The sequence below is a fragment of the Aythya marila genome (assembly GCF_965140915.1).
Source record: "Aythya marila genome assembly, chromosome: 5".
NCBI lineage: Eukaryota > Metazoa > Chordata > Aves > Anseriformes > Anatidae > Aythya > Aythya marila.
Window position 1 is genome coordinate 47,245,070 of NC_139046.1, and position 25,137 is coordinate 47,270,206.

General features: G+C 43.9%; 2 protein-coding genes across 10 annotated transcripts in view; one reads left to right on the plus strand and one right to left on the minus strand.

The window, feature by feature from the left end:
• On the plus strand, positions 1 to 15,572 carry CCND1 (cyclin D1). Of its 3 annotated transcripts, XM_082762604.1 has the most exons (6): positions 1 to 124; positions 557 to 916; positions 2,473 to 2,688; positions 3,208 to 3,367; positions 8,778 to 8,926; positions 14,445 to 15,572. In XM_082762604.1, exons 2-6 carry the CDS (start codon positions 719 to 721, stop codon positions 14,598 to 14,600), a joined length of 879 nt encoding a protein of 292 aa, XP_082618730.1. In that variant the 5' UTR covers positions 1 to 124; positions 557 to 718; the 3' UTR covers positions 14,601 to 15,572. The 3 variants fall into 3 exon arrangements, with proteins under 3 accessions (XP_082618730.1, XP_082618731.1, XP_082618729.1); XM_082762605.1 differs by lacking the exons at positions 1 to 124; positions 557 to 916 and adding an exon at positions 1,453 to 1,904; XM_082762603.1 differs by lacking the exons at positions 1 to 124; positions 557 to 916 and adding an exon at positions 1,997 to 2,297.
• LTO1 (LTO1 maturation factor of ABCE1) overlaps positions 6,894 to 25,137 on the minus strand; it is a 26,843-nt gene continuing 8,599 nt past the window's right edge. Inside the window, exons 6-8 of one of the 7 annotated variants that reach the window (XR_014317688.1) lie at positions 21,105 to 21,177; positions 20,459 to 20,623; positions 14,559 to 14,623 (exon numbers count right to left, since the gene is read on the minus strand). The gene's annotated coding sequence lies outside the window, so the exon portion shown is untranslated. The other 6 variants (XR_014317687.1, XM_082762607.1, XM_082762609.1 and 3 more) reach the window with 6 other exon arrangements.

Consider the following 25,137-nt stretch of genomic DNA (forward strand, 5'->3'; position numbering starts at 1 on the left):
GGAGGAGAAAAAAAAAAAAAAGAAAAAGAATGAGGAAACGGGAGAAAGCTGCTCCCTTGGGATCGACTACAAAGGCTGCACGTCCAGGTCGGGAGCACGTGTGTTTAAAGGACAGATCTTCCAGGTACGCATCGCTGAGGGCAGGCACGATAATTGATAAGGGAGAGCGAGGCGCTGGTGCTGCCCGGCTCCCCCTCCTTGGCGCCCCCAGTAAAATAATACCAACCGCGTCTCCCTGTATTTATATCCATGTGTGCCTGTGTGTGGCCTAGCTCCATTCATCATTTGGCTCCCACTGCAGAACTCTCTCCATTTTTAAAATTATGCATGATACACTGAAGAGACAATTTGGGTTTCCCCCACCTCTCCCTTGCCCTTGAAGAAAGCAAGCCCTTGTCTCATTTGCATTTGCATTAAACCCCTGCTCTCTATAAGCTAAGCAAAGGGGAAGGACTTGAAGCCTATGGGATGGCTTTAGGGCTCTGCCCCTTGCTTTTGGCTCTCTCTCTCTCTCTTTCTCATTCTCTCTCGTGCTTTGATCTCTGCTTAACAACAGTAACGTCACAGTTTTGTTGGAAGTTAGAAAGTTTTGCAGCCTCCAGAGGGCTGTAGCGGCAGTAGCAGAAGCAGCATCCAAGGGACTCCTGGAAGGGGAAGAGAGAGAGCGAGAGACTGACTCAGTCCTTGAGAAAACTGACTCGAGACGAAGGAGGCAGACATGGAACATCAGCTGCTGTGCTGCGAGGTGGAGACCATCCGACGAGCCTACCTGGATGCCAACCTCCTCAACGACAGGGTGCTGCAGACAATGCTCAAGGCGGAGGAGACCTGCTCGCCCTCGGTGTCCTACTTCAAGTGCGTGCAGAAGGAAATCTTGCCATATATGAGGAAAATAGTTGCCACTTGGATGCTGGAGGTCTGTATGCTCCGGGGGGTTCCGCGCCGCTCCCCGCCGCCCTCGCCCCCCGCGCTCAGCCCCGGCGCTGCCCGCCCGGCCCGGCCCCGGCTCCGGCTGCGGCTGCGGGGCCGGGGCTGCTCGGAGCGGCCCCGGGGCCCCCCCGGCGGGGCTGCCGCGCACCCCCTGCCCGCGGGGGCCCCGCTCCGGCGGCGGCCGTGCGAGGGGAGCCGGGGGCTGAGCGCGGCCGGAGGCGGCCCCCACCCGGCTCCCTCCCGGCCCCGCCGGGCAGCCCCGGGCCGGCCCCGCCGCGCAGCCCCCGGGCGGCTGGGCGCTGCCGGGGGGTTTCTTTAAAATTAATATCCCTGTACACGTATGCAAGCGCTGCCCGTGCCAGTATTACGCGCCATCTTTGTTCTTTTATTGCAGAGCAAAAAAAAAAAAAAAAAAAAAAGTGTTTATTAATCGGCAGAAAATTAGAAAGTCCCGGGGAGCGCGCCAAGGGCGGCCGGGCGGGCGGGGGGGAGCGGGGCCGGGGCCGGGGGAGCGGGGCCGGGGGCCGGGGGGAGCCCGGCGGGGCTGCGGGCAGGGGCACGGCCGGAGGGGCTGCGGCGGCCCCCGGGGAGCGGCGGGGTGAAAGTTTCTTTGTTCGGCGCCGAGGGCGGCCGGAGCCGCGGTGCCCCCTCCGCGCCGCGCCTGTGCCGCGGCGGCGAGCCCGGTGGCGAGCCCGGCCGGGCAAAGCCAGGGGGAAAGGGCCGCGGGCCGGGGCGCGACGCGGCCGGGGGGGCTCCCGGCTGGAGCCCCAGAAGCCGGGCTACATTTTCGTGCCTTTTGGGCGGCCCTGGGCGCCCGCGATGTATTTTTAATTAATTTTTGAAAGCGCAGCGCCCTGCCTCGCTCTGCGAAGCGTCGCGCCCGGCCGCGCTGCGGGGCGGGAGAGGGAGGCGGCGGATTTCACTTCGGGGAGCCCCCCCGGAGCCCCCCCGGCGGACCCCCGGCACCGGGCTCGGTAAAGGACCCCCGCCGCTTCGTTTCGGCTTTTTTTCGGAGCCCGGGGGATTTTTTAAATATTTTTAAATATTTTTTGAAAAGATGACGTCTGGGGAAATGAGGCTGGACGCCACCTTTGTGTCTCGACCGGAGAGGGGGAATCGGCGGCACAAGGGCGAAGGGGATGGCGAACCCCACGCCGAATAAACGCGGCCGGGGGCCAGCCCTGCCCCGCAGCCCGCTGCCAGCCGGGGGGGCTCCCCTCGCCCTGCCCGAGCCCGTTTCTCCCTTTTTTCGTTGTTCCTTGCAGGGGCCGCCGAGACGGGGCCAAACCTCCCCGGCGCTTCCCCCCCTTTTTACCACGCATCGCCCGCGGCTTTCTGTCGCCGCGTTTCCCCCCGCTTTGTCCCCGGTGACTTTCTCTTTCATTTTCCCTGATGCTCCCCCCGTGCCCCCGGTGCTCGCCGTGCCCGCCTCTCCTCCTCCAGCCTTGCCCTGCAGAGCCGGGGCCGGGGCAGGGAGGCAGAGGGCGCCTGGCTTTCGCCCCCGTTGCATTCAGCACTCAACGACCTCTCTCCCTCTTGCAGGTTTGCGAGGAGCAGAAGTGCGAAGAGGAAGTTTTCCCCTTGGCGATGAATTACTTGGACAGATTTTTGTCGTTCGAACCCCTCAAGAAAAGCCGCTTGCAATTGCTCGGAGCTACCTGCATGTTTGTGGCTTCCAAAATGAAGGAAACTATTCCTCTGACCGCAGAAAAACTGTGCATTTACACAGATAACTCCATCAGACCCGACGAATTACTGGTAATTGCACGCTCAGGCACCTCAGGCGCAAACGAAGCCCCCCCCCCCCGGGCCGCCGGCCGGGACCCCCCTGCAGCGGGGCGGGCGGGAGGGGGCTGCCGGACCCCAGCGCCCCGGGGGGCCCAAGCGGCCGCCGCCTCCCCCGACAGCCGCAGCCGGGGGGCGCCGAGGCCCCGGCGGCCAAACGGGGCCGGGCCGGGCCCAGCCGCCCCCCGCTCCCCCGGGCCGCGGCCCCCGGGGCTGCCCCGGCCGGAGCCGGAGCCGGGGCCGGGGCCGGGGCCGGGCTGGGCGCGGCGCGGGCGCCCCCTGGCGGCCCCGCGGGGCTCGGCGCTGCCCGGGGAGCGGCGGGGGGCGGCCGGGCCCCCCTCCTGGCCGCCAGCCCCGAGGGGGGCTCGGCCCCGGCCGGGCCGCGGCGTGGCGGGGGGCGGCCCCGGTGCGGTGCTGAGCGGAGCTAACCACGCTTTCCCCCTCTTCTTCTTCCTCCTCTCCTTCCCCCTCTCCCCCCTTTTGTTTTCGCAGCAAATGGAGCTGCTGCTGGTGAATAAGCTGAAATGGAATCTGGCTGCAATGACCCCCCACGATTTCATTGAACATTTCCTTACTAAAATGCCTCTGGCAGAGGACACCAAGCAGATCATCCGTAAACATGCTCAGACTTTTGTGGCTCTGTGCGCTACAGGTATGAGCCCTGCACGTTAAGCAAAGCGTGTCGCTCCCCTACACGTGCCCAGCCCCCGGCTCCTAACGCCTCCCGTAGCTATGGCCTACCGTGAGCCCCCAGGGCTGCGGGGAGGTAGTTTAAGCCCCGATTATTGCCCTTGTTGTTTGCAGAAGGTGGATTACTTTGCAGAGGTAAGTTTCTCAGAAGATACTTTTCTTCTGAGCTGAATGCGTTTGGCTGGCCGGGGTGAGAAGTGCCCCCGCTCCGTGCCCCAGCCACCGTGTGCGGCCCCGCGCCCCAGGATTCATGCAGGGGCTGCAAAAGGCTTGCTGCCTGTGCGGGGAATCCCTCCGTGCAGATCCGTTCTCAGACGGCCTTTAAAAGAGGAGGGAGACTTTGCTTGTGAATAGCTCTGCGTGGGGGTTTTAAAACTTCCCTCTCCGAGTTGCCTCTTCCCCCTGCTCCGTGGTGGCGGGTTGGAGGAGGGCCACGCGGCGCGGAGGCTTTCCTGGCACCAGACCCAGCCCCTGCCATCTGCACCCCTCTGACCACGTGCTGAGCTGGAGCCATGTGCAGGGGCGGCCTCCAGAGGAGCCAAAGACGCCGACCGCTCGCTAGGCCAGGTTTGCAGAGGCCTGATCTTTGGTTTCAAGGGCACCGTGCCTGCGCGCGCTGGTCCTTTGAAGTTCCGTGTTTGCATGCGGAGTGTGTGTGTGTGTTTGTACGTGTACCGGCTTTACCCGCTGAACCCTAGCAAAGTGGGAAGGAAAAGCGTTTTGGGAGAGCCGCTCTGATCGCCAGATCTCGCGCGTCCCGCAGGCCGGAGCGGAGGAACAGGGACAAAAGAAGTCCTAGAGGGAAGATATTCTGTTTAAACAAAACGTGTTTGGTGCATTTGCTTTTCGTATGACAAGACAAATCCAGGAATGGCAAAGGAATAAGGAAGAAGAAGCAGCCAAAGCAAATGTTCTTTTGCAGTAGCACGTAAAGAGGAATGCCAGACACTCTGTTAACACTGATAAAAACGTAGTGTAAAGGAGATACAGCGCTGTATTAAATGTTAATGCTCAGTAGCAGCTGTGCTAAAAAAGAGACCGAGCCTGCATTCGGACATGCGGTGTCCGCACTGGAAAACCTTGTTGGGATATGTGTGGTTAGTGAACCCAATTAACGCTGCGTAGTTTATTTTCCAGAGATGGATTTGGTTTAAAAAAAAAAAAAAAAAAAAAGATTGAAGAAAGATTGCAGGCACTCGGAAGAAAAAAGTCGATTTCACAGAATCAGCCCTCCTGCAAAGCCTAAAGATAGAACAACCAAACCCTAACGGAGACATCTGTAAACACTGGCATTGCTCTCCATCTTGGGGCTAACATCCGAGCAGCGGGCAGCTCCCAAGTTAGCTTGCCTGCAGTAATGCTCCATGTTCAGAGCGCTGCAACCTTCAAACAGCCTTCAAACTACCTGCAGCAACGCTTTGGGAAAATCGGACCTACTCTCCGTGACAGATTCTACCAGATAAGGCCGCTGGGACTCTGAAGGTGCAACTTGCTAAGTTTGACACCACCTCGGCCGTTTGCTAAAAAGAACAGCTACCTGGCCTCCCCTTTGGATATGGGGATGTTTAACCTAGGTTGTTGTGCTGGCAATGACAGGGATGAAAACAAGAGTAGTTCAAAGGTTGGAGACTTGCTAAGAGTCCAGTACTTTGATCTACTGTCGGTGTTGTTATGTTTCTTTTAGGAAGCACATCCAGAGCCTTTATTTAACACTGTTACACACCACAGCTGGAGAATGGATCAGTAAATGAGAACCATGTTCTGGGAGTTTTACTGAGCTTTTAAAAAAACAGCGCTGAGCTCACCAGAATTGGGGCCCTCTTCAGCTCCCTACTGAAGTTGGGAATATTGCCTGGGGAAAGAGCGCTCAGGAAGGCTGCCACTAGGCTCTGTGTTTTTATTGTTATTTTTGGATGTCAGGATTCTCTCTACCTCTTGCTTTCCTCATGACTTCTTTGTTGGCTAGTGAAGATAACATGTGGCTTAAGTAGCATCTGGACTTTGCTTTGCTGTTGCTGGGTTGTGTTGTATCTCCCTTTGCCAAAACGAACCTAGATGGACTGCAAATGCGTTGTGCTGCCTGGATGCTGTGGGGCCCAATCCAAAGTCCACTGAAAACACCGTGAAACTCACTGAAGTGGCCTCAGGGGCAAGCGCAGTGTATCCTCAGTGTGAAGTGTACAGCCTGCGTCCTCTACCAAAGGAGGGGCTTGTAAGAAGAGGCGGCGAAATAATGCTTGCTTAGAAAATAAAACCTCCGCCAGTTGGCTTAACAAAGTGAAGGCTGTGGAAGTGTTCGTGGATGAGTGTGCATGTGTGTTCGCTCCAGAAAGAGAAGGTTACGTTGCAAGGTGAAGTTGAGGGGAATTCCTTCTAAGCTCCCTCTTCAGTTGTCTGGCTAGTAGAAGTGGATTTGTTTGATTTGGTTTAGTTTTGAAAAATCCATTTTCACCAAAGGATGTCTTTGTGCTGTGGTAGGTTTGGGAGAAAAAAGAGAAAAAAAAAATTACCAGGGGTTGTTTGAAGTTAACACATAATTGAGCTTAATGAATGGGGCTTTGGCATGGCCGAGCAAGGCAGGGAGAGCTCAAAAGGAAGCAGGCCTCTTTTGGCCCAAGTTAAGACCAGTGTTGAGGGAGAACTGCAGCTCTATACAAGCATAACAATGAATAGCAACAAATATTGGAGCTTCAGCATTTCATTATGTTCCTCTGGTTATCAAAACATACCGGGCTCCTTTTATATTATTATTATTGCTATTATTACTGTTGTTGCTTTCCTCCTTTCGGATGGAGAAAGAGAGATCTCCCTTTGAAACAACTGTGTTACAATTCTCCTATTCTCTGGCCTTTATAAAATTGGGAGTCTCAAGGTATGTGACCAGTTGGAACCTGTTGCATCTTGCAGCAAGTGATTTATGTTCGCAGTTTTGATTTGCCTCAATGAAAAGATTTTCATTCATAGCCCCCAGCTCTCCAGACGGATGGAATTGCTGCTCCATTTAAAAAGGAAAAGGGGTGACTCGCCTTGTTAGGAATTTTTTTTAAAGCGCTGCAGCGCCTATATGCCTGCTTTGTCCTCCCTTCAGGGTGGCTGGCATTCTTCTCTCTCCTCCCCCTCCCCTCTCTCTCTCTCTCTCTTTTTAACAACGCTGAAGTTGTTTATTCTTTTTGGATGAAGTCTCAGATAGGCTACTGGGGATGTGTGCTTCAATTGATGGGGCCCCCTACCCCATTGTGGCTGTGTCAGGTCTAATTCATCTCACCGAAGCCCCCTTGTTCCTGGGCGCTCAATAGCGCAAGATGAGGCGATGGAGGCTGACAATGATGCCACACTCTTCACTTGGGGGCATCCAATTACAGGCGAGAGGGGCCCCCTGATTAATATGCTGAAATTAGTGGCCTCTGCCACAAATAATTCCTTGTTGAGTTGCAACAAAAAGGCAGTCCATGCTGCTTGTCTGGAGTGGTTATAGGGACAGACACAAACTGGTCATTTAAACTTCATTATCACTTTTCCACCTTGGAAAGAATGAGGGTGTGACTATGAATTCATGTTCTTGTTTACTGCTCCATTTGAAAGAAGAACGCAAATATTAATGCCAAACGTGATCCTGCCAGGACAGACTCCTTAAACTGACACATCTTGGTCACCTTCTGTTTGTGGAAATCAGCAAATACCGGCATGAAGTCGCTGCCACTGCGTCCCCTGGATCCTGAATCTTGGTGGCATTCACAGTTGCCCACTGAAAGCCCTTAATGCTGAAGTCTACCTGCCGCTGTGTGTCAGTATTTCAGCTGGGGACCATCTCTGGAATGCTTGTGTTGTCAGTAACTGACCTGAACTACTTTGTTTTGGGCAACGATAGAAGCTTGCCTGGAGGTGTGTGTATTTGTGTCTGTCCAGAAATAGGCGGATTAGGAAAAAGGGGTAAATTACATTTGTTTTAAACATGGTAGCGTACATGAGATGGCTTTAGACCAAGCTTGCCTTGCAGCTTGCAGTGCATCACAAGAGTTTGGCCACCATTAATTGTATTGGTTTTAATTTGGAAGGTTCATAGGACGCGGGGTGAAATGCCCTTTTGAAGGTGGGTATTGGTCTGAGCTGCAGTGGAGCATCAGAGATGTCTGAACAGATTCAGAGAGAGGACTTCCACAGAGTCCCAAAGTCTTTAGTTTCACTGGTAAAGCATTTGCACAAAAGTTATTTTATCATAATAAAGGAGATGCATGATTTAATACTTAAACTGTTCCACTGAGCACTCTAAGCTGTCCATGCCTTTGATTTCATTCAAGGGTTTGACAGATGGTTTATATTTTTTCGACCCAGAGGAAGTTGTATTCTGATAAAAGCTGAAGGAATGTATCTCAGGTTCTTGTGTATAATGTGGCATTTCCCTTTCTTCCTCACAAAATTAGATGTTTACTCGTGCCACTTATTTCCTTTTGTTTCCGATTCTCCTCCAAGGTGTACGCTGCCACGGATCAAACGCATTCCTGTTCTGCAGAAAGAGTCTTAGCATTAAAATGTGGATTATTCTTATTAAAAACACACACACACACACCAAAAACATGCTAAATGGCAGAGATAGCCCCTTAAGGAATCATGGGAGTGGCTTTGTGGAGAGACCTACAGCAATGCAGTCTGGAAGGGGGCCCAGCCTCTTGTCAGCATGGTGTCACATCAGAATGTAACTGATTGTCCGCCAATTCTTGGGACCCCCGTCACTTAGTTATGCCACATTTACATTAAATCCCTGTTGCCAGGATGGATGGCAGCCACTGACAAGAGGCTAGGTTGAGACAAAGCATTTTTAAGATGAAACCTTAATTTAAATATGGATTATCTGCCTCCTGACGGGGTTAAGCACTCTTTCTCTTTCTTTCTTTTTGTCGATGTTCATTAAGGCTATATTCCTTTGAATGTCAGTGCAAAGGTTTCTGCTTTAAAGGGCCCGAGGACTCCCGATTAGAGTGCACCTAGGGGCTGACCGCGCGAGCGCAGGTTCTCTGGGATGTATAGCGCTGTTGACCCCAGTGGCATTATCTGTATGAGTAAAGTATTTTAACATTCGAAGAATGGGGGCCCTGCTTATGATAAAAATCCCTGAAGGCGAAGCCTCCCAGGCTTCGTGCTAAGCAGGGCTACTCACTCACTCAGCACAGTTGCTCGCGTGGCTGAGTGTCTGCAGGTTGGGGCCTGTAGCGGTGCGGAGCAGGAGGCAGCTTCTGCTACCATTTCCCTTCCTCTGGATGCAACAGTTGGCAGCTGAAGCCACGCTGGTAGAGGAGAGTGTATATGTATGGGCAGGCTTCTCCTAAAGCAATCATTTCAGTCTTTTTTTTTTTTTTCCTTCTTTCTTCATACAGATGTTAAATTTATTTCAAACCCACCTTCCATGATCGCAGCTGGCAGCGTGGTAGCAGCTGTACAAGGCCTGCATCTGGGGAACACTAACACTTTCCTCTCCTATCAATGCCTCACACATTTCCTATCACAAGTTATCAAATGTGATCCGGTAAGTGACTCTTCTCAGTTGATCTCCTGCCTTAGAGTTTAAGAATGAATGTCTGCTTGCTGCGTAGTAGCTAATCGGGCAGTAAATCTTGATAAAGGTCAAACCTCAGAGTGGGTTTTTTTGAAGATGTTCGCTTGTGTTTGTCCTAGTTACTTAGCCGTCCTTATAGCCATTAATAATCAGTGATTACACTGCTGCAGGTCACTGATAGGAGTGCCACATCCAGCTCTGATGTTCGTGAGAGGTGTATCTGACAATGCCAAGGAAACCCTGATCTGATTTTGAACAATTGCAGAAGCTGTATTTGCTTGTAGGCAATGAAACCAGTGGTCTGTGTAAAACAAAACTTTTAAAATAAGGCAAGGAAATAGTTACTGAGATTGCAATAAATGGACCTCGTGGTATCTCTGACCTTATCTTTGACCATTCTTGAGGCCTTTTATTGTGCCAAGTGGTGTGAAAAAGCCCTTCTTAAAAGAGTTCTAATGATCTAATTTGGTTTATTACGTGCTAGACCTGCACAGTAGCTGGTATTGAATTCCTTTTTGGAACAAATGTTTGTCCCACGACTTTCTGACAAGGTAGATGGTCCTCACAGGACTCTCATTTTGCCCTGCAGCTTCCAGGAGATGCACATCAGTAACTAGTGAGCAATAAACCTTTCATGAGTGAATGGGCCAGGAAGGGAGCCTACAAGGAAGACCTAAAGTCAATGATCCATGTCATAATGGTGTGTGAAGTTGGGGCAGAGTTGAGCTTTGTTTTGTAACAATGTGGAAGACCAATAAATAGATGCTTTAAAAAGGTTCTTGTGAGGTCTCCAAGCGCTGGACAATGAGTCAAATAAAGACAACTCTGTGGTTAGCGGCAGAACCTTTGAGATGCTGTTAAATTATTTTACACGTTAATAATTTAAATACATGGAGAGCTGTATTAGTCCAGACCCTTCAAAACTAGTTTTGTGTAATTGGACTTTGTTGACAGGATTGAGTGATTTGTGGAAAGACAAATGCATCATAATGAATTACTCACAAAAGAGTATTTTACGTTAGACTGTGTGAAACAACTGCTGACAAATACCATATCACATACTATTACTTTGATCACCTTTACCATGCTTCAGAAATTGGCATGTTATTTTTTGCTATTTAGATTACTGCAGCTAAAGTAGTATGGATCCAGTGCTGGTATGTTGAATACTGTAGGAACTTCAAATGCTGAAATCATATGCTGTAAATATCCCGCTGCTCAGTTTGGTGGGCACATGTCATACTTTTAGTGAGTTTGTGAACAGAGTAGATATGTGAGTGTATGGTTGGCCTCTATCCAGTGCGAGATATTTGAAGCAGGTACTGGGGACAAATACTAGGCTTGCTATCGGTACTGATAGTACCTGATTCAAACAAAAATATTACTTAATCATTCCTGATAGAGAGCATTAAAATAAATTTTCTCACATCTTGGAGAACAACAGCATGTCCTTACGTGACTTGACTTAGTTGATGACAGAGCTCTTTTAAAAGAAAAAGAAGTTTTACCAAGAAGAGAATGAATGCTTATTGCTTTTTATTGTCCAGAGTCATTGTAAGGTCGCAATCTGTATGACCTGAACTTAAAACTAACAGCTTTGAAAGGAAGTAACTCCCTTCCAGCTTTTATTGCTAAATATATTTATGTGTTAGAGCAGGTAGAGTTAGAAGCGTAAGGGTTTTTGTATACGTTACTACAGAAAATAAGCAGCATAAATTTTTACTTTACGTACATGTATGTTGTCGTGTTTGTAACATAATAAGGGTAGAGCATCTTTCACTGCTGCTGATTGAAATAGAGAAAATTGTTCGGTTTCATACATAGTGCGATTCCGCTGCAAAGAAAATCCCCCGTGAGACCAGCCCCTGTAACCCTGCTATTGCTCGTACCTGTTCCGCTAGCACCTCTATGAAGTTTGTTATGTGATGGTTCCCCTTGTCAGACTGCACGATTGAATACGCTTTGTATTGCATTGTCTTGAAATATTAGGAGCATGCATTTATTAACAACATGGCTAACATTCTCCCAGATTATCTATTAACTAGAGCAGCTGTTTGATTTCAGGTAACATAATGACGCTTTTTTACCTTTAGTCTCAAAGAAAGCTGAATCTAAAGTAAAATGAATATCACCTGATTGGAATTCCTTTATGGTTCATGTTTACATTGGTAGGAGTCCAATTTCCCATTTTGCCTTTGATCAGGGGTAATTAGAAGTCAGATAATCACAATTAGAAGTCTTGGGCTGTCTTCCATCATTCTATTCTTGACCCCATCATCCAAACAGATTGAATTTTACCTGACATTCATTTCCAGGCCAGAAATTTGCTAAACTAGATTAGATTGGGTTTCCATGCTGTCTGTTAGTACATTGGAATTCGTCTCCTGCCTTCCCCTACTCAGAGGCACCTTCAGACATGTGCTTGTTATCCAGAACGGGTCAGGCAGTAACAAAGGATTTCCAGGCAGCTTCTTTTTTTGTTGTTGTTTGTTTCCTTTAGTGTATCTGACCCTGGAGTCTGATCATGTCTTGTGTGTTAAAGGTATTTGACCACTACTAAGTCTAGTCTTTTTTTTTTTCCTTTATTTTTTTTTTTTCCACTGAGGAGCTTAATTAATCCAGGAAGGGTTTATGACCTTGAACAAACTGTGGGCATTGAAAATTTGGGTAGTGAAGCAGAAAAGTTGTTGGGAGAAGTTATCAGAATAATGCACAAGTTCAGTATTTGCTTTTCTGTGTTAGGAAGTATTCTTGCTAAGAATGAAAAAAGCTTTCATTAAGTTGGTCACAGTGAATTTTATATTTTGCAGTTACTTTTGCTAGTTTTAAGATTCCTGTAGACAAACTACTCATCTAATAGTTATCTGAATAAAAAATGATTTGAACCAAAATGCCTAAATCACTTTAAAAAAAAAAAAAAAAGGGTTCAGTCATTTGTAACGTAAGAGTACAGTTCATAATAAATTGTAAGGATTATGTTTTACAAAAATACAGTTATAATAGGCTGTACTCTGAGAATCTCACAGGAAAAAAAAAGCTGTGGTCAAAAATTACCTTTAAATGATGTAGTCCTATGTAATTATTCATGATTGGAGTCCAGAGAGAGAAGAATAGGTAATTTAAAGAAATCCTTTTGAATGGCTTGAGTTTTCAGAGCTCAAACATGCTATATGCAAATAGCATTAAAAAACAAACCAAAAATGGGATTTACTTTGGTCTGAAAATAAATTGGCTTTCAATTTGGAAACACTACCTTGTTATAACACTACCTGGCACACTACCTTGTTGTCACAGAATTATCTGCAAAAGTGCCTGGATTTGTAAAACTGGAAATCTCCCCAAACCTCTGTTCACCTACTATTTAACACACCCAAGTGCGGCTGAGGTACATGCTGCAGGACACACGAGTAGGAGCCTTGCAGTCAGGCCTGGGCTGTCGCATCTTGCGACGGGGTGAAGGGACTTCATCGAGATCTTACTGTGGAGGCCAGAGGAATGTAGGAGCCAAAGGCATCATGACTCTAGGATATGAGGCGTTTCTTTTTGTCATTTAAAACGCTGTGTGTCTCTGTCAAGAGGAAATATTACACTAGGGTTTAAACCAGAAAAGGTCATAGGTTATGTGTTTTCAGTGAGCTGTAACTGATGGTCTGATCTGCTTAGAGGTAGGATTAACCTCCCTCTCTCTCAGAAAGGACTTGCAGAGAATTGTTTGCTTGGGTTTCTAATCTTATTTTACCCCAAATGCCATGTGCCCTTATTGGTGGCAGAGGAGATTCTTGTGGTAGTGGAATCAGTGAAAAGCTGGTAGATCACACAAGAAGCCTCTGAATGAAGGCAGAATTGAAACTGGGAAATAAAGAAAACAGCAGGCAGGTCACCCTCTCAGGAAAACAACATTCATTCTCAGTCATGCACATCCTAACACTTTTGACGGCAATTTATCATGGAAGACTGGGTTCACCGCAAGGGCTAACACATGTCATAGGTTAAATCAGAAAAGGCGATACTTAAAGGAAACTTCAAAGTCCTTAATACACAGAGTTAAATATGTTGGGAAAAAGCGTATGATGTTTGTTGTAAAGATAGGAGTAAACAGCACGCTGGAGGAATTTTGGCAAAAAGTAGTGTGATTGTTTTGCCTGTTTGAGGCACCAGTTGTGTGTCCTTGCAATGGGTGTATGTGGCGCTGAGGAACATAGCTGTAATGTGCAGGAAGTTGGACAGGTTGAGCTCGCAGGCTTTCTCCAGGTTTCCTTGCTGTGGACCACTGGGTAGAATTGGCCATACCTACTCTGGGTATGCTTTAATGGCTGGGGAAGTTTTCCCTTTTCCCGCAGGAGATGAGCACTTGGTGCTTTTAATTCAGGCTGAAGTGGGTGCAAGAGCGAGGCCCTTGTACCCTCCCGGTCACTTGGCAGGGTTGTGTGGACATTGAGGGCTGAGAAACTGGTTGTGAAATGAGGGGAAAAAAGTTCTCACCTGAACTGAGCTGTTAAGGTGACTGCAGGAGCAAACTGAAAGCTTGGCAGCACTTTATAATGCGTGGTTACAAAGATGGTCAGTGGTGCTTCTAGATCTCTCCAGTTTGGGGTCATGCGGTCGGTGATGTTCTGTTCAGATGCTTTCTGAGTCAGAAATCAGTTCACTAACCTGAGCTGCCCACTGCTGTAGATAGTAGCGGTTGGCTGGCAACTTCAGGTGTGTATATCTAAATATAAAAATATGGCACTTCTAAGAACTTTGTATCATCAGACCTCAGCCTGGGGAAACCACCATTTATGGCCATCCCTTGTAATAGAGTGCACTGCTGAAGGCTTTTTTTTTTTTTTTGCGGTAAAAGTAGAAATCATGATGGCATCAGCAATACTTGGACCAGTCCTGACTCCAGCCCAGTTTTATGTCTTTTCCGTTACATTTAATTATGATTTGATTCAGAGTGCTGTCCAGTCAGAGAGCTTGTATTTTCAAAAGGTCTAAAAGACTGAGGTAAAAGATGGTATGGATGGACTTGCTGAAGTGTTAGCAGCCCAGGCAAGAAGCACTGCAATAAAGCTCCAACAGGCAAGCTCCATCTTGCTGTGCCAAGGCCCTGCCAGAGAAGCGAGTGCCTGTGTGATGGCAGCAGAGCGCTCATCGTGTTCCTCCTGTAGCCTTATGTGCTGAGACTAAGAGCAAACTGACAGCTGTCCTTTGTCCAGAGGTCCGTGTATGGAGAACGCTCACATTGGCCATGAAATAGATGGCAGGAGTCAGTTACTGAGTGCGGGATCCAGGCTAGCACCCTGCAGCAATTTGGGTAGCTCATCCAGTGCTCTCACTAGTTAGTGTTCCTCTTGCTCTTCCTGCTCTCCTTTGAGTGTGCTGCCCTCCCAGATAACGTCATTGTATTTCTCTTGGCTTTTCAAGAGATGGTACGTGGTCTGTGGTCTTGTATTTTTCTAAAGGACCCTGGGTCTTTTTTCTCCTTCCATTTAATCTTCTCTAGGATTGTTTACGAGCCTGCCAAGAACAGATCGAATCCCTCCTTGAATCCAGTCTACGCCAGGCACAGCAGCACAACGTATCTTCAGAAACAAAGACTGTAGAGGATGAAGCAGACCTTTCCTGCACACCTACTGATGTGCGAGATGTGAACATTTAAGAGGACTTCTTCTAATGGGTTTGCTTGGCAAGAGAAGCAGACAAAGAAAGGGCATCTGAGAAGGAATCAGCATCAGGATCTCCCCCCCAGAAACCCTTTTCTCCAGGACATTTTTATACCAGAAGGGAAAACCCGTCTTGTTATATTTTTTCTTGCTCTGTCTCCCTTCCATCTGTGACTTCAAACAAACAAATAAACAAAAAATACCCCAAAAACTGTCTTAAAAAAGAAAAAAATAGTATTTGCATTACCCCCAGGGGTTTGTGCTACAAAAATAGAGGATTTTATACAATAATAATCAACTAGTTTTTATATTAAAGTGTTCTTGTCTGTATGTTGTAAAAATAGGCATTAACACACAAAATGTCTCCAGGGGAGGTATTAGATTTGATTTCTTACATATAAAACAAACCAACCAACCATTTTTAAAGTAGAAGAGGGTTTTTTTAGATAGTAAATGAAATATTCTTTTTTTTTTCTTTAAAAAGCATAGCTTTAACGCAGTTCTAGGCTTTTCTGTATCTTGCTTGCTTATGCATTTAGTCACTTTATAATTCATCTGTAAATGTTTATTTTATTTCCTTAGTTTTTTTTTTTTTATCCTCTTCACCTTATAAATGGTTAACGTAACCCATAAGTTAGTGTATGTTAGTATACAGCATTATTATATGTTAATCTTTTTGTGTGTGTGTGTGTGCGTGCGTGCCTGTGGATTGCCTGTGCATTTGTAGGGTTCCAGCTTAGCATTGTTGGGAAAGGCCAATGTACTACTCATACGATACTCTATTATAAAGAGAAACCGAAATAGTGACATAATATATTATATTTTTGTAATCTTCATATTTTTGTAGTTACCTGTGTAAAAATGCTGGTCTGACCCCGCAGATATTCAGCCTAATTATGGTCAGGTTCAATCCACAGTTTAGTCTTTTTTTTTGTTGTTTGTAATATTCTAAAACCATTCCATTCAAAGCACTTTCAGTCCATTAGATATAGGAAATACATTCTTTTATTGTGTGGGAATTTTTTTTTTTTTTAATGGAATGGTTTGGAAATATATTAAGTGCTTGTTCGCAAACTTGGAATTGCAAGGCAAGTGCATTTAACTATGGTGTTAGAGGAAAGGTGATTTTTTTTTCCGAAGGTTGCGTTCCAGTGAGAGAAATTGCATTCACAAATTGCCAGGATATCTTCCTATCCTTTTCTATAGAAAAGTTGAAGTTTAGAAATCCTTTGGTGCCAACACATCTTTATAAATTAGGGGCCTTAAAGGTTCACATATAGGACACATAGTTTAAGGATTTTCTTTAGATGTTTTACAGCTGAAGGTTTTTAAACACTAAAATATATAATTTATAGTTAAGGCTAAAAAGAATATTTATTGCAGAGGATGTTCGTAAGGCCAGTATGATTTGTAAAATAATGCAATCGCCCCTTTTTTAAAAAAAAACTTTCTACCCTTGATGTTGCAGTTTTAACACAGCTTAGTAAAGAAAAAAGGACACTTCAGAGACCAAACCCAAAACAAAGCAGTCTATTTGGCCCCTTATACATTTTCAGTAGCAGTCTAACCATGAAAAAAACGCCATAGTTAATAGATACGAAAATTGGAGTACTTGAAAGAAGTTCCTGTTCCAGTATATGCCCCCCCCTTTTTTTTTTTAATTTAGCTACAAATAGAAAATTTGCACATCTTGGCTATGTATCTTTTTTATTATTATTTTAGGAAGTAGCTGAAGGGACGTGGACATAGCTGTTGAAGTTGATGCTCGAGGAGAATGTGATGGTGAAATGTATGTGAGAAAACTGCCGCTAAGGTGTTGATTGTAAAAAAAAAAAAAAAAAAAAAGAAAAAAAAGAAAAAACAGACAAAAGAAAAGGAAAAAAAAGAAAAAAAAAAGAAAGAAAAGAAAAAGAGAAAAGAATAGGAGCGGATGCTCCATTTTTATTGAGCTGCTATGGATAAATTCCCAGCATGGTTTGAAAAAAAAAAAATTAACATTGCTTTTCTGTATCTTTGTCATTGTGTTTTGCTGCTATTTTGTGGATCAGTTTTTTTTTTTTTGTTATACAATGTCATATACTGCCATGTTATAGGTTTTAATTTTCTCATAGAAAATTATATTATTGACATCATTTTTTTTTGTAGATTTTTTATGTGATCAATTTTTACTTAATGTGATTACTGCTCTATTCCAAAAAGGTTCCTGTTTCACAATACCTCATACTTCAGTTAACCGTGTCTAGACCAGGTTTTAATGTTCGTACACAGTGCCTCATAGTTCTACTGCAAATGGAAATGCATCGAACGTTATTCTGAATGGGTCTCGCGATTTGCAACTAGGTTGCATTAATTTAAAATGGCAGACATTTCAGAAGATCAAGTAATGTCAGTTTTTATGGTGTTGCGCATTTTATAAAGCTGGATTCTTTGTCTGATCTGGGGTTTATTATCATAGTAGTTTTAAGCTGTGTTATTAGCCACAAGTGATATATGAAAGGTGCATTATAATATAACTCTTATATGCCACCTGATGCGCTTACCCATCAATTGGGACACATCAGTTGGTATGATAGGTTATCTTCTGGAACTCTAAGTATTTTGTGTGTTTAATCTGTTATGATATACTAGTTTTTTTTTGTTTTTTTTTTTTAATTATAGCATAATGCTAATTTAAAAAGCCTGTAAATCTCATAAATAAGCCAGCTAACAGAGTTGTATGCTGAAGAATAATCTAGCTGTTGCCTGTATGCTGCTAAACCAAAACAGAATTAGAACTCTTTGAGGCAAATGCAGTTAAGATCCTACATAGTGCATAAACAAAGCATTGCAATGCTACTAGCAGTCGCAGGACCCAGGAGGACTGGATACATTCTGTCCAAATTTCAGGAACATTTACTGCTTACCTCATAAAACACTTCTGTTCGTGGCATCTCTGTGTCTCTGAACCAAACGTGATTACTGAGTTAGTGGTTGTCAGTTATATTATGTGTTACACTGAGTGGCAGTGTGTACTGCAAAATTCTTTAACTATTTTATGTACTAAAAGGCCAAATCCAGATAAGTGGGTTCATGTGCCAACAGAGATGCTTTATTTGTCACATTATTATAACAATCTGTAGTAAGCAAGCAATTCAGATTTGTACATTTTTATATTGTACTTATTGGCATCACTGGTCTGAAATGCACATTTTCACCAACAGACCTGTAACAGACAAGTTTCCAGCAAAAAAAAAAAAAAAATCTTAAAAAAACAACAACCTAAAGTCTAGAAATAAAATTGGTAAAACCCAGTGTCTGCTTGTTGTGTCTTTTTGTTACTTTCATGAATGCTGAATGGTAGTAACTACCAAATGTAATGAGTAAGCCACGAGACATTTTCTCATTTTGACTCTCCGTGCTTTAATAGTTGCAATGCTGAAAATTTTCTATCATTATTTTAGGAAAGTGTAGGCGTTTTTTAGAAATGGGTAGGTGACTGGCTGTCACGGTAATGTGTATTTTAAAAAAGCAAAACAAGTATTTGCTTAAGATTATTTTAAACATCTAAGGTAATTACTCAGAGTAAAATACCATTTGGTGGTTCTTTTTAATAAAAGGTGAAATAAAGTAGGTGTTTGGTACAGAACGCTTGTCTGTATTTATTTATCAGTGTAAGGTTTTGTGTCCTAGAAGACGTTAATAGAAAATAGTTTTAAAAGAAGTAAAGTTAAACAGCTTTATTTTCCTTCCCATTATCTCTTACAAAGCTTATGCATACTGTTGCATCACTAAGATAATAACAAATTAGGAGCTACTAAACATAAGTAAAGAACTGGACTTGAGAAGGACAAAAATGTAACAGTAATTACATGTGATTATTTATAAAACAAAATGAGAAAAACTTACAACTTGTGTCCCAGATTTGTAAATGGGATGCATGTTACCAATTGCAACAACTAGACACACCAGAAACAGCATATTCCTAGTGATGAATGGTCAAGTTTTTAACATATGTATTGACTACCTACTCTAGGAAAACGTGATGTCATTACTGGCTTTAAAACAAATACACGTAAAATATGAAGTGCTTGTCTCCCAGATCAGATACCTGTCTATCTGCCTTCTGAATTTCCCACTGACTGAACTTCACAGAACAACTGATTCTATGCAATAGCTACAGTAAAGGAAGTGAAAAATGAAAACTCTTAAGTTAACACAAGCGTGTTGGACACCGTCTAGTGCTAAATCAGCTCGTCCTACTGCAGTTACCAATAGATGGGAAGCCCCCTGTATCAGAAGAATCACAGCTGAGCCTGTATTAGCTTGTCGATTTCCCAGCCATTTCAGACAGAAACCTGAACCACGTGGCCTACCGTAAACTCACAGATGGGGAGGTTCCTATTAGTACATAGTGGGCCTGTAATTTTGTCCTTTAGAAATCGGGACCTCCTCTATATGGTCAAATTACAAAGGCAGGCCACTGAAGCAGACTCGTGTAGCAGTGAGATGGTTCAAAACTAGATGTATAGTGACTTTAAATACAGATCAAGCTGAAGCTTAAATTGGACAAAAAAAACCCTCATTTTTGTCCCCACGCAGATCTTGTATTGGTTTTCTGCAAAATTTCAGCATATTTGAAGGAAGGAACGGGAAAAAGGCTTTTGTATCACTGATGACCAACCCCTCTAATTTCAAATATTTTGAATGAAGACATACATACAATCTTGATTTGGGACAAAAAGCTTTTTGCTGAAAAAAACTCTTAGAAATTTCAACCTGCATTTTGTTTTACAGGTTAAGCGTTTTTTGCCTTTTCTATGAGTATTTTTCATCTATTAAACTGACTGAGATTCCGTGCTTTGAACAGGTTTAAGCCCACAGTCAGCTCCGTTATTTACATTTTCCTTCTATTAAACACCATCTCTGAATGGAGCCTACTAAATTTGAATGTTGGGTGAGCTGTGCCAATATTATTCACATTGGAAAGGATGGGACAAGAATGTAGCAAGAAAAACAACTTACTATAGGCTGTAAAAAAATATGCACATTCAGCTAGACTATGCTCTAGCTCATTTAAAGGAAAAATGCTATAGCAACATCAGATTGAGAAACCTACGTAGAAAAATCTCCAAAAAGCATCCTCAATTCCACTGCTGCATTTAGACTGACAAAGCTTGTACCTTTACTAAACATTAAGTTCATGTATTCTTTACCAAACAAAAAAAAAAGCTGTTAAATGTAAAAACTTTTAAATCTACTTACAGGCAAGTGTATTTGGCACTGTAAGTGATGGAAAACTTCAGAACGTAGGAGAGAAAATGAAGTTTCAAGCTACTAACTCAAAGGAGCATAGACATGACCCAGGTGTGTGGGCTAGATACTCTGATACAGGCTCCTAGAGGTGGCATTGAAAAGCTACTATGGGACAAAGGCCATAAAGCTATAAATGATGGCACTATAATGAATTCACACCAACATAATTTTATGGGAAATTAATCTTTTCAGACAAACACGGTGTTTTTATGATCCCTCAAACATACCTGCTAATGGTACGTACAGCAGCATGACAAATATAAGATTCCTATCTGGCTTTTGACTGAGTTCCCCCACAATATTCTTAAATAATAATGAGAAAGGGATTGCAAAGTTTTTTACTGGATTGCACTGAAAACGTAAGGCTTGCCAGACTCCTCATTTCACTCTTTAGGTTCAAGGAGTACAAATGTAGGAGCAAGGTAGACGTTACCCTTCTGCTTCTTAAATGCAATAGACATTTAATAACACAAAACAAATAATTTCTTGATGATCCCATTAGCATTTGCATAGCCATACCAAGAAATCACTAAGTAGCCATAATTTTCATGAGCGCTCTTACCTGAAGAGGGAACTACTGGCAGAAAGACTGGGTGCTCGCAGTGTATCAGGAATAAGGCACAGACACAGCATCTTAACTCTGCACGTGCCCTGCTGACGCAGAGGCACCACCCGCAGTGCATGGTCTGCTCCTGGGGCACACGCTGTGCACACTTCCACTGAACTCCTGTATTATATAAGAAAGGCTTTAATGTCATCTTCAGAGCACCAATTCCTACACAGAAGAGTCCCAAATTTATTTTTTGGAGCAGTCACTACTGTACACAGATTAACACTAACAGCTTTACCTCTCAAAAAGTTGCATCTCTGGATGCAGGAAGTTGTATTTAGTAGCTGCTAGAGGTATTCCCTCTTACACGGTGTGAAAAAAAAATAAATCCATTTGTGTGGATTTAATCTCTCTTCTCACTTTACTTATGGCTTACACTACTTTCTCATTTATAATATCTTTGAAGAAATACAACTTATATTTACTTCAGGTAAATGAAACACACATGTAGCAACCCATCTCAAAAACCGAACATCAGTCTGCACACTCACTTGAAGACAGAAACAAAAGATCATACTCTCTCACGTCCACAATGCATACTAAGGGACAGTCAGTACAATCTTCCCTGCTAACATGTCTGTCACGTTCTGAAGCCTACCTGAAAGCCAGAGACTGCCCAGTCAAATAAGACTTGGACTACATCTGCTCAGCTCTGACTAAACTGGCATGAACTGGAAAAGAAAGAAGCAAAATATGAATTTAATTAGGCAAATGTTTCTAAATTCACACTTGGTAACAGATTTGGGGTGGGAGACTGTATGGTGATGGGAATCTCCTCCCCAGTAGTAAGATGCCTTCAACACAGGTAAAGCCAAACAGAGCAGCCTGGGACTGCTCGTGGTGACAAACACAGGAAGAAACAACTGGTTACGAGCCTTGGGGCTGCACAGGGCTCCACACACTGATATCTAACACAACTGAGAAAGCAGAACCAAAGGTGGAGCCACCCCATGCGTGGGCCAAGCTGCAAGCCAGGACCTGCCATGCTGACTGGTCTGGGCAGGAGTCCTCTTCCCTGGGCCCATGTGGTAAAGGCCGAGGGTTTGGATTTGTACCTGGGGTGTGTGCATATCACAGAACAGAACTGCCATCTACTCACCATTCCCAACCCAAGCAACTAAATCTGAGGTTATATATTGCTGAGTGGTATGGCTTTGTTATTTCTCCCATCCCAGCTGACCGCCCTGTGACACTTGCCTGAATCCACCCAAAGGCTGTACACCGCTGCTCGGCCTCTGTGACAGCTGGACAAGTCACCGTGGCCTGTGAGATGTTGCCTGCAGTATTAGCATCAGTCTTCAAGGAGCTGGGCTGAGATGGACAAATCATTTAACACAGGCCACTAAGTCACCACCAGAGCATTACGACAACTCGCCCGAGCCAGTGCAACGCAAGTGACCTGGTGTCCTAAGTCACGGCTCTGATGGTAAACTGTCTGAAACAGACAATTGAGCATTTTGATGTTTTATTTCTCCTTTTATTAGATTTTATCACTGCAGATTGATTGAAGACGTGGTATTATTGTGGTATTATTTTTGAACAGCTTTTTTGCTCCTTGAATACACACAGGCCACAGTTCTTTGCATTTAGTTGCTGGCCGCGTTAACTACTGGAGACTGGGCTCTTCAGCAAATTTACGCTACTCGTTATAGGTATGTTCTCTCTACAAGCACAGGCGTAACATCTTTTAAGTTTTCCAGAAGGAATCAACAGCTTTTTACTCAAAAGTAAACATTATTTCTAATAAACCTACTACATTTATTTCATGTTTTCAACTTAATGTACCTGCAGCTGTTTCAGTCATTAAGTAGGATCACTTTGTTTCTTTTAGGCAACGCATTTACCAGCCACGTATTGATTCTGGTTTCTCTTTTCATGGCAGCCCTTGGACTGTGAAGGATCAAAAAGATTCCTCCCTTACAATATCTTTCTAATATAAGAGAAACTATTCACCTGCCTTCATTCCTGCATGATAATGCCCAACAGAGTTGTAGAGTCAAACAAGTATATGCCAACTCTTGCATGCCTGTGGGAACACAAGTGTTCTCTCATCTTCAAACAGTTCTCCAAACATCTAAATATAGTCCTTCATGTTTTTAAACCCCTCTGTAAACATGCTTCAGGTGTATTCAGGGGCTCTTTCCACATCTCCCATAATTCTGCCGAGGGAGCATCATTAGGCAAATTACAAGAAAATCTCATTGAAAACATCTCTCCAGATTTTTCTCTAATGTTGTTTCTCTCTCATTATTTCTCAAACTAATTGATGCTACTGGATTTTTTGCAGTTTGTCCTCATCTTATTGCATAAGAAAACATGTATGACATACAAATGTAATGGGCCAGACGCTCACCACACAGTTCCAGCAGTGTACCTACAGTGAAACTGGTTTATGAATTCCCAAGTTGTGCTCAAATCATTCTTCATCTTACTAAGCTGTCCTGGATATGACACAAAAATGATGCTCAAAGTCCATGTGGTTTTAGGATGACAATGTGCTTGACTAACTGCACCACAACCAAGGTGTCCTCAAGAAGAAAATACACTGCAGATACTTAGCTTTAGCTTTCCTATAAAAATAAAGTAGTATTATTTCACTTGTATTTCAGAAACTGACAAGTGCTTATCAACTTTTTTTTTTTTTTTTTTTTTTTTAGGTAAATGAGGGTCTCAAAAATTCAGTGTCTGCACATACGCTACAGGAAAAAAAAAAAGCCAGTTTAGAGAACAATGTAGGCATGTGTTTTTAAACTACTGTTCGTGCAGTCTGGTCAGGACTGTGTGACACAGTATACAGTGTTTTGTCATCCAAGGAATGTCTTTGATCAAGAGTTTATGCAAGAAGGAAAAAAAAGCCATGAAACCCTAATCCGTTCCCACAGTCCAGTAAACGTGAGCTGGACAAACAGTGGACAATAGCAGTAAAGCTTGCTGCTGGAACAATAGCTGCAACTAAAAAAATTAAAGGGTTGCTGACTCACAGTTCCTATAATCAAGAAAGATTCCATGCCTTGTTGATTATTCCACAGAATCCTGAAGATGCTGAAGGTTACAAATTGTAACTACATATTACATGGAGATAAAGCGGCAAAATATGCTGCTAAACAATCAAAAAGAAAAAAGACAAATACTGACGTTGATTCTGCCTAGTGCAGAGCTGATATGCAAAAACTGAATAAGCAATCTTCTTCCTGCCTAAACAGGACTTTTGCTAAAAGTAAACTCCGTAATTTTATTATAAACTAAAGCAGTTTACTTCTTTCTGACAGTGCACTACTATTCTAGGTGCTATCCATACAAATTCTACACTACAATCAAACTTGCTGATGTTTCAGTACAAAAGCTATATGCTATTTCTTGTCCTTATTCAGGAATCTTCTGCACGTAACTTTGTCATGCCAAAAAAACAGCCACACAGAACTGTGGAGCTGGTTCATTACTCATGTATATGAAATACGATAGAACAATTAAAAATATTGTACAGCAAGCCACTTCACAATCAACTGACGCTTACTATGGCTTTAATGTATTTCATATAAGAGTGAACGGCCACTACTCTGTATTAATGAGGATTTCCAAAGCCTTGTATGTTGGCTATGTTCAGGGGCACTTAATGACCATGTTTCCATTTGCAGAGTACTACCTCATTTGGCAGAGCTGTGTGTTATTCAAGAGTTGCAAAGTACAGAATCTTAGGATGAAGAACGCTGCCAGAATATAATGATTACACTTCAGAAGTGAACACTCCTGTGATTAAGGAGGAATATCCAGCGTGAAGCTAAAGAGATACTCAAGTTAGTTCCAGATGAACTAACTAAGGACAGCGAAGTGCCTCAGTACCAGATTGCTCCAGTTAGCCTTGTATGTCGATTCTGGATACCAAAACTGGAAACCAACTGGAAACATGCCACAGGACTCCCAGATCTCCGTTCTCTCTGGTGATATATACATTTCTGTGGTAAAGCGTACTGTCATAACTTTGTCCACTTAAAAACAAACAAAAAACCTCTGGCAGACTGTAAAATGAGAATCTTTGTGGTTACTTGTCAAACTATGAAAGCTGAAGTTTTAGGCTGTAATTAGACCAGAAGCCATAGCCATGAGAAGTTGCAAAGGGCAGTAATCAAAGGCACTAAAATTTATGCTGGGAAGCACCAAGAATATGAAGAATTGTAACATTAGAAGAAATATTAAACTTTTTATTATACATCAAAACCTTTCTCTTGGAGAAGGTCCTGATGAGATGTATCACACACGTTGTTCTACCTGCCTGGTTCAGCTTTTTACAACCTCCTCTGGAGTACCCTCAGAAATAAAGATTATAATCCAGATGAACTTCAGGTAATTCTAATATTTCAGCAGGTTTCAAACTATAGGCCTAAAATCATTAAGAACACCAACACTGTCAAAAACATTTAGTGCTTCACATTGCTATCACTGCAGAAATTGTTTAAGAAAGCCCATGGTGGGGGGGGTGGAACTGGATGGTCTTTAAGGTCCCTTTCAACACGAGCCATTCTATGATTTTGTGACTCTGAAAAGTTTTTAAACCAGCCTCTATTTTCTCTCCTTTAGATGTCATATACCCAGAAAGCTGGCAACATGAGTTTGCACAGGTTCTATGCACAGAC